The 9,975-nt window shown below is 33.0% G+C and overlaps 1 protein-coding gene across 2 annotated transcripts in view; it reads left to right on the top strand.

Annotated features, from left to right (window-relative positions):
• The window catches only part of EDEM3 (ER degradation enhancer, mannosidase alpha-like 3), a 79,443-nt gene that overhangs the window by 36,889 nt on the left and 32,579 nt on the right, over positions 1-9,975 (top strand). For both annotated transcript variants that reach the window (XM_006887762.1, XM_006887761.1), the window contains exons 5-8: positions 1,826-1,938; positions 3,124-3,277; positions 6,170-6,304; positions 9,100-9,205. In XM_006887762.1, the coding sequence (XP_006887824.1) occupies positions 1,826-1,938; positions 3,124-3,277; positions 6,170-6,304; positions 9,100-9,205 (508 nt within the window). The remainder of the gene's footprint in view (positions 1-1,825; positions 1,939-3,123; positions 3,278-6,169; positions 6,305-9,099; positions 9,206-9,975) is intronic.

The raw sequence follows: 9,975 nt of genomic DNA, 5'->3' as shown, positions 1-9,975 counted from the left end.
TCCTTGTCTTTTCATCTCCAGAGTAATATATCATATGGTCATCAGACTCAAAATGCCCCATGCCAGTCCATCTCATCTCTCCAATGCCTAATATGTTTCCCTTACTCTGATTATTTTTTCACTTAGTTAATTATTTGAAAATATTGATTGGACATAGTACTGTTATAGTACCAAAAAACCTTACCATTTTTATTTTGCTCATATACAGTAAGATAAGTAATATTTATAATGTCAGAGTTTGATCTTTACATTTAAACTTCCTAATTTCAGCCATCTAGTTTCTATTGCGTTTAATGGAATTGTTAACAAATACTTCGTTTAGTTTTAAATTTGACACAACTGTAAAATATGTAATGTGAACATAATGAAATATAGTATGTTGTTTTTGTTATGTGACGTCAAGTCTCCTGCAACCCATAGCGACCCTATGTACAGCAGCTCTGAACCCTTCCCTGTCCTGAGCCAGTCTCACTAATTTCTGATACTCCTAATCACATTACCTCAATTATTTTGTTAATCCATCTCATCTAGAGTCTTCCTCTCCTGCACTGTTCTTCCACCCTTCCAAGCCTGATGTTCTTCTCCAAGAACTGGTCTCTTCTGGCCACATACCCAAAATATGGGAGATGGACCTTCAAAATCCTAGCCTCCAAGGAGAAACTAGGAAAAGATAAACCTCTAGATTCATCCTTTGTAATTGTCAGTAGTTTAAGAATCTATAGAATAAATTTCCAAATTCAGTGAAATATGCAGTGAAAGATCTTTTCCTTCTTTTTTCTGCTTTATTGAAACAAAGAACATTGACACTATTTTTGATTGTTTTGATTTTGGTGAAAGGAGGGGTAAAGGGTTATTTTTCTTTTAGCAAAGTGGTTCAGACATCAAAGTAAAATGAGGGGAAGTTTGACTCACAAGTTAAAAGAGTTCATAAAGGAAAGAATTCTCTGGAGATAGAATTAGGGAGAAGAATAAAATCAGCAAGTAAAATTAAAAAGTTTGTGTTTACCATTGTGTCTCATTCTAAAAGTGCTCAAAGGGCTATCTCTGCAGTGACATTTGTCGCTCGGGGACTGTCGGAACTTTGAGATTCATCAAGGAAAAGTACTGAGGTTTAAAATGTGTTTCATACATTTTGTTTGGGACTTCCCTACATTTTACTTATACTTTGATTTTAGTCAAGATATTATTTTAGAATGTAATTGGAATTGTTATTGAGAGTATCAAGTCAAGTTGTAAAAGTACTGTAAAAGATTATCTGACAAAACCATCAAATGGAAGAAAGGAAATAACCTGAGTCTGCTGGTGGCGAAGATAGTGAATGAGAAGAATTTGCCATAGGGCTTACTCTCAGCCACAACTTATGCTACTGCTTAATAAGGAGGTAGCATCTTTTAGGTGAAAATGTATGATTAAGAATCAGTCGATCATCCTCTGACATGTAGTTTCTTCTGAAAGTAGGCAGCTTTTTAAATAGTGTTTAAATAGGATAGGTTGGTTTGTTTCATTTTGACTTAGAAACCATGTATTAGTAGAATTAGTCTCTTAAAACTCAAGGGTTATATACAATTTTATGGTCCTAAGTTATATACAATTTTAAAGTCCTAACTGTAACAAAAAAAGAAAAAGATGTCTATAAAAGTTCATATTAGGTATTTAGAGACTTGTTTTTTTCTTTTTTAAAAAATACCACATTTCTATAATAAACTTAAAGGAAATAATATTGTCACTGTTTACAGTCTTAAATTAACATTAAGTTGTTCACAGAGGATATTTCTCTTTGACTTGCTAGAAAACAACTTTATTATTTTAATAATTTGTCTTCTAGGTATTAAATAAAACTAAGGAATTTGAAGATGCAGTGAGAAAAGTTTTAAAAGATGTTAATTTAGATAATGATGTCGTAGTATCAGTCTTTGAAACAAACATCAGAGTTCTTGGGTAAGTTTATATAAAATATTAAAGCTGTCATTTTAATATTAGAAAAACTTAGTATATACTGTTTATTACTTTATGACAATAAAATCACAAGTGACTCATGTTTAAAAGTTAAACACTTAGAAAATATGAAACGCAGTGTCTGTGGGATGACCTGATACGAGTCACAGATGACCTAATATCAGTCACCAGGCTCTGGAAATAGTTATGGACTTCACGACAACTCCTGTGCCATAAAACTTTTCTTTAAAGGGAGCTCTGGTGGCCTAGTGGCCAGACGCTGCACTGCAATCCCAGAGGTACACGGTTCAAAGCCACTAGATGCTCTGCTGGAAAAGGAGGGGACAATCTCCTCCTGTACCAGTCAGATCTGATTTGATGGTACACGTAAAAATAATACAATAAAAATTAAAAAAACAAAACAAAAAACTTTTTTCTTTGAAGGATTATATGTTGAACAATTACTGTGGTGCCTATCTCACAGGTTCTTTACTAGCTCAGATAGTTTATTAACTTTAGCTAACCACACTTTAGAGAAGCTGAATGAAATAAAAGTAATAAGATTACCTCTCAAGTAAATAATTTGACATGGTATTGAAATAATTAAAAATACATAATTACAGGATTTATTGAAGTGTCAACATTATCAATGTATATTTAATAATTTTTTTCTATTATTATTTAACTGGCATTTTAATATCTGTTTCTGTTAGGCACCTCAAATGTTCTTTCATAAAATTTAAAAATTGTTCAATTTTAGATAGTAATTTATCACAGGATTTGTTACTCTTTAATGCAATGCAGCTTTAACATTTTTTGTTATAATTAACTACATTAAACTTTATGAAAATTAAAGTTGTCAGATTTGTTAAAGTGAGTTTATTTCTTTAAGAAAATATGTGATATTAAGAATGTCAAGCATCTTATTTATGTGTGTATATACACGCACATATTTAAATGTATACATATATATGTAAAGATGTAATACCGTGATAAGATTCCCTTCACAGTGGGTTAGGTAGAATTACTTTCTGTATGTTTTTCTTATGTGTGTTAAACTGCTGACAATAAAATACCAGCACATTTTGTAGGTGATGACTTTTAAGTACTCTTAAGATTTGAGCAATGTTTCCTATTTATATATCTGTGTCTGTCTGTCTGTCTACCTACCTACCTATCTATTTGTAGGGGTCTTCTGGGTGGACATTCGCTGGCAATCATGCTGAAAGAGAAAGGCGAGTACATGCAGTGGTACAATGATGAACTCCTCCAAATGGCAAAGCAATTAGGTTACAAACTCTTACCAGCTTTCAATACTACCAGTGGCCTTCCTTATCCAAGAGTAAGTACTTCTAAAAATATGACTGTTTTTATGTACTTTTTTGGCTGTCTTAAACAGTAAAATTTTCTGGTCAGAGCCATTGATCTCCCAACTGCTTGAGGCTAGGATAGATTGCTTCAAAGTTGTGCAGCAGTAATATATTAACGTTCTGAAGAATTAAGGTTAGTTTAAGCAATTTGTGTCACTTTGTAACCAATTAGATTATGTGCTACAGCAGGAAGAAATAGATGGTAGGCTAGAATTTGGATACAGAAGATAATACTTGAAGCAATTAGAATGGATGCTTACTCTTTGGAGATATACACAATACTAATCCTCATTAACAGAATATATTCTCTGAAGGAAGTAGTAGAAAAAACACATGCCTTAGATATGAAGAAGCAGAGGATGTGAAACGGAGAGAGCAGTCAGAGATGTAGAATCGTAATGTAATATGTATAGCACACACATACATGTATGCATGCATATACATGTACATATGCACAAAAGTATAAACACATGTATATATGTGTGTATATATATTTATATGTATGTGCTATACATACACACACAATATATATATATATACACACACACACACATACACACACACACATACAAAGATATATATGTGTATCTTTGATGATGTAATCTGTAGAAACTTGGGCTGATTACCAAAAGAGAATATGTTGCCTACATAGGATATATCATCTTTTTTGGTTTGGATCCACGATCTGCTCTGATGGAGAAAGATAGGCAATCTCCTGCCATTAGAAACTCAGTGGAGGGCTTCTGAGTCAGAACTGGCTGAATGACAGTGAGTTTGAGCTATAGGCATATATATGCACATGTGTGTACATACACACATTCCTGTATATGTGTATGCATATATTTAATAATTTTAAGTATTTTTCTTGTTACAATTAAAGATACTGAAGTTGAGGAATTTTTTTAATTTGAGCAGGAGTCAAAATACTAAAACAAAAGACAATGAGCATTATAGTAAAAAAAAGTTGTTTCCTTGGTTTCTGAATTTCCAGGAAGATTTTAAAAGTTCGTTTTTACAAGAAGACTATAGGACTAAAATAATTGCCAAACTGTACTAATTTTGCCCATAAAACTTAGTAATCAGAATTTCTTAGCTTTGTATACATTATTGATAGAATTGCCAATATTGGTTTTAACAGAAATGTTATAGTACTTATTAATAGTTTTAAACTGTGCAGTAAGACCCATGTTTCTTATTTGTGATAGAATAAATAGATGTTATTGCCAATTTCTTCTCTATATCCAGTCATTTGCGGTCTAATTAGTAGGACAGGAATCTCCCTACCAGCCTGTAGGTCAGATGTCATCAAGAGGATGCCCATAGGCAAATCATGCCTTGAGGCACTCTTCCTTGCCTAGTGATAAGGTCAGTGGCCCTGGAGGCAGAACATCTACTCTTTGCATATGGAACTTAAGCAATGCGACTTATTTTTAGCATTAGATTCCTGAGTGGTGCAAATGGTTTGGTCTCAGCTATTCTCTGAAGGAAGAAAGGCCGGGCAATCAGCTATAGTAAGATTATAGCCAATAAAATCCTGTGGAACACGTTTCTCCCCTTGAGCAGAGCTATGGGTTGGGAACCAACTCATAGTGACCACATGTGATGGTAAAACGACACCCTAAGGTTTTCTTGCCTTTAATCTTTACAGCAGGAGATCACCAGGTCTTTTTCTCAGTAGAGCTTTTGCATAGGTTCCAATCACCCACCTTTTAGTTAGCATCTGAGTGCGTAACCATTGTATTGCCAAAACCAAAGCAGACCAAACCAGCCTGCTGCCATTGAGTTGAATCATATTCAGAGCAACCCTGCAGGATGGAGCAGGACTGTCTCATGACCTTTCCAGGGTTGTAAATCCTTACAGTGTTCTTCCCCAGAGCTGCAGAACAAAGGCCTTAACTGTAGTATCACCAGAGCCCCTACCATGCCACCAGGACTCCTAAACATAGGAACTTTGTGAACATCTCAAGTAGTAAGAGAGTACTCAAGTCTAAGAAATAAGATAAAATGGCAGTACTGAAGCCATCCTGTTGATCCACCCTGCACCTCCCCTACATCTGATTTGTTTATTGTTGTAGAGTGGGTGTTTTTCCTATTTCCTTGTTTAGAAATTCCTAGAGTCTAATGGGACACTGTTAGGATAACAGTCATTCTGCAAGTCAGTTAAAATATAAACTAGTTGAGCATCTGCAATTTTTGTGGTTTGTTATTGTAGTGAATTCTTCCATAAGCTTGCATTTTTGTTGTTTATTTGAATTGTAGAAAAATATCCTAGTTTTAGTAAGTTCCTGACTAGTTTAATCCTAGTTAATCCAGGTCTGTAGTGTAGACTGTTTGGCTGTCTTTGAACTATTTATTAAACATTTCTTGTGTTATTTATTAGCCTGCAAGCAAGGCAGTGTACTCTGTATTCCAAACCTTTAAGAAAACCTGTTAACAAGCTTTTAATTTACTTTTAAATACATACTATGATTTAATTATTTTTATGTTGCACTTTTATAGCACTGGTTTCTCAGAAACTCTAAAATCTGATTTCTTTCATTCAGTTATGAAAGAATACAAGTTATATTTTTAGTAATGATTATACTGTCCAGAGAGCAAACTTGTTATAAGATAGAAGAGATATTAGGATCATACTGAATTTTGATATGGAGAAAGGAAGCTAACAGAATTTCTTTATCTCAGGAATATTCTGTGCTTAGAATAGGTTTGCTAGGTATTAATTAAACTCAAGATGATCGTTACTAAACTATGAATTATATTTTCATAATCTAATTAAAAGCATTGATTAAAAATATTTTTTAAAATGAAGAAATCTTTGTCCCTTAATACATGGAAATGATAATATTGGGATTTTTTTTTTTTAGATCAATTTAAAGTTTGGGATCCAAAAGCCAGAAGCACGGACAGGAACTGAGACAGATACCTGTACAGCTTGTGCAGGTACCTTGATCCTTGAGTTTGCTGCTTTAAGTCGATTCACAGGAGCGACAATATTTGAGGTTTGCTTTTCATGGTCTTTGATCTCCTGGGTGTTGGGTTTAGCTAACTATACATCCTTTTTTCTTTAGTCATGTGCTAAAATTAACAATTAGAGAACTACTTTAGTATTCTTGTGACTTCTTTGATCTAAGTCTCATCACATTGTTTTTAATTGTCAGAAACATAGAGGCTTTTCTAAGTTAAGTTACTAAATATATCTTTTTTTTCCCCCCAGAAAACACTAAGTTCATTTTTAGGTTTATTGTTAATAGAGTTTTTTGTAAGCCTAATGACACAGACTTTATATAAAAATCTATTGCTGTGAAGCCGAATACTGTTACCTATGGTGGACAGTGTTTGATGGAGCTCCCCAATTAAAACAAGCTTGGAAGCAGGAGTGGCATCCACTTCGATAATAGCTTGCCTCCAGAAACTCTATGAATGTGGAGAAAGGACTAAAGTTATACAGGAAGTGTCCAGGACTTAAGTTCATAGGGTCTCTATGAAGTCTCCTGTGACTCGACGGCACTTAACAACAATAAAAACAGCATTAAATACTGCACATTTCTGCTTTTATTTTCTAGATTTTTAGGTCATTTGTTCTATTTCTAATACTTTCATGAGTTTTCTAAAACACAGTAGTAAATATTTATGTAATTTGTTTGGAAAATTATTCAGGAAATTTGTTTATTCCAAGGACAATGGTCTTTATTAATCAGAAGTCTTAGGATTCCTCAAACAACTGATTGTGGACTTAGGTCTCACACTTTTTATTCTAACTAATTGCTTAAGCAGACCATTGTTGTACTTTCATAATACTGAGAATCCTCTTTTATAAACATATACCTTAGTGGAATTACTTAAGATTCTCTAAATGGCCAAGCATAAACAGGGAAAATATATCAGTGTTAAAAACTTTGCCTGTAAGTGTGAAGAAACCAAGTCAGATGGTCTTTGTGTGCATAATATTCAAAATGTCTTGAGAACGTATTTATGATGTTTAATTGGTACATCTTTTAAATTGAAATTTTCCTTCTATATTTTATTGACTACTACTTTCCATTTATTAAAAATGTTAGTATTTTGCATATTCTTAATCTGCGCTCTATGGGTTATTGGTAACTTTATTAGTGAGTAAAGCGAAGCAAAAATAGATCTGAATAGCTCAGGAGTGAATTTCAACTAGTGGTATTGAAATCTATGTTTGTCTGGATTCAAAACTTGGGCTTTTTCCACTGGGCTATGCTGATTTATGAGTAAATCTGTTGAAAATCATAATTTTGTTTGCTTGCTGAATTACACAATAAATCATTGTCTGAGAAACAACCTGATGAGCAAACTGAAAGAGCAAATACAGGTCAGCAGCTCTAGCCACTATTTTTGTAAATACATTTTATTGGAACACATCATGTTCATTTGTTTATTTTTGTTCATGACTGTTTTGTGCTGCAGTGGCAGAATTGAATAATTTTAACAGAGACTGTATGATCCACAAAAGCTAAAATATTTAGTCATCAGCCCTTTGCAGAAGAACTTTAATGACACTGGAACTGAGTGATAAAGAGCTTTGAAGTCTCCTAGTAGTTGTGCTGTAACTCCCTTTTCAACTTTGGTTCCATCTTTGGTTTCACTGGAATGTTTTATCATCTGTAGAATAGGAATAATCAGACTCTGTGGAGCTTCCTGTGGAGTCCTGCTAGTACGGTCATTATGAACTGGACTTGGCTTGACAATTACATTTGGCTTCTCAAATCATTGTCAAGGGACTTGATATCATGAAAATCTTTTGACAGCAATGTTAAGCTGAGATGAATTCATAGTGACCCTGTAGGCACGGTAGAAATGCTCCACAAGGTTTCCAAGGCAGTATAGAAGCCGAACACTTTGCTGACCTCATCATTGGTACCCAACCTTTGTCCTTTTAAGGCTCCAACTGATAACAGAAATAAAATCTTTATGATACTGTCCAGCACTGGAATGTTATACTTCAGTTAAATAATCATAATCTACTTTTAAAAATAGTCAACATAAATAGATTGAGTCAAGAATTGAAACTATTCTAGACCTTTATCTTGAACCTACAAAATGAGAAATTGTTTTAATATTTTTTAATAGAAGTATTTCTGCACTTCAGTATAGGTTTATGTGCTGAAATTAATTTTAACTTAGACACTCAGCTGTATATATCCTTTACTTTTGTATTTTATCTAAAACTAAGAATTTGGTGAGAAATAATTTTAATTTCATTTTGAATGTAGAAAAAAATGATAGGAGAAAACCACAAAAGAAAATGTTATCATATGGATATAAATTTTGGTATCATCAAATAAATACTCTTTAGCTTAATTGTTATACTCTTTTCTAAAAAAAGTTGCATGCTTTGTAAAATGTAGAATCTGAACTGTTTCAAAAATAACATGCCAAATTTTAAATCCTCATTTGATTTTCAAAATAGGAGGACCTAAAGAGATTTTTCACTTTGTATTTAAATGATGGAAGTTATTTTAAGAAGCATATTGAATAATATATTATATGCAAATTTGAACCTATATTTACAAAAGTAGAAGAGTAAATAGGATGGTCTCATAGTGAGATCATGAATATAATTTTCAGAGTTACTTTTAACTAGAATTGACTGACTAAAAAGGAACCACAATTTTATTTATATTGAAAATTTAGCATATAAATTACCATCTTAGAAATTTTTACAATACTTCTTAAAATATTTGATGGACCTTTAATTGAAATTTTGTTTACTTGCTTTGTATTTATCAATAATATACAGTCCTTAAGTATGCTTTTCTTAAAATTATAGGAATATGCAAGGAAAGCTCTTGATTTTCTCTGGGAAAAGAGACAAAGAAGTAGTAATTTAGTTGGTGTGACTATTAATATTCATACTGGAGATTGGGTACGCAAAGGTATGTGAAATTGGGCTTTTAAAATGAAATCCTCAAAATTATTGAGATAATGGATTTTTATTTGTTTAAAATATGCTTTGGAATAGTATAACTAGTAATTTCTCTTAAGGTGGAATTTTAATTACTTTAGGCAGATTTTCTCCTTTTATATCAAGTAATAGTACACTTAATCTAGATAATGTAATGTTCCATGCCATGCCTTAATGGGTATAGCATTATGGGAGATAGATAGGGTATAGATGAAATACTAACACTAATTTTCTTTGAGTGCTGCAGTTTCATAATGCCTCAATTATCTCACATCAGAATACACTTAAGTAAAAATAGCATTTGATATGTTATCTCTGTTTTTTTATGTTTTATAATCCTCCTGTCTCCCAAACCAAAAATTTCACTGTTAATGAATTATTTCGACTCATGACACATCCTCCATTAGATTTCCACTGATGAAGAGTCTCCTCTAGTCTAGTGTGATTTAGAATCATGGGAGTCCTCAGGAGAGTCAGCTAGGAAATGGAACCAGCAATGAGAGAACGAGAGAGATCTCTAGATTAAATTAAAGTGGTATAATTTTAAATTTGAACATATGGCAGGAAGCTGTGCTGTAATCCCAAAGGCACATGGTTTGAGGCCACCAGCAACTCTGTGGGAGAAGAATGGACAATCTGCTTCTGTGCGATTAACTGCTTCTGAAAACCCACTGTAAATCAGCTATGGGTTGGTTCCAACTTGATAGTACACAACAACAACTCAATATTAATTATATATTA

Source organism: Elephantulus edwardii, unplaced genomic scaffold (assembly GCF_000299155.1).
Source record: "Elephantulus edwardii isolate Elephantulus edwardi_28Jun2011 unplaced genomic scaffold, EleEdw1.0 scaffold00061, whole genome shotgun sequence".
NCBI lineage: Eukaryota > Metazoa > Chordata > Mammalia > Macroscelidea > Macroscelididae > Elephantulus > Elephantulus edwardii.
This window is presented reverse-complemented; position numbering and strand designations above follow the sequence as displayed.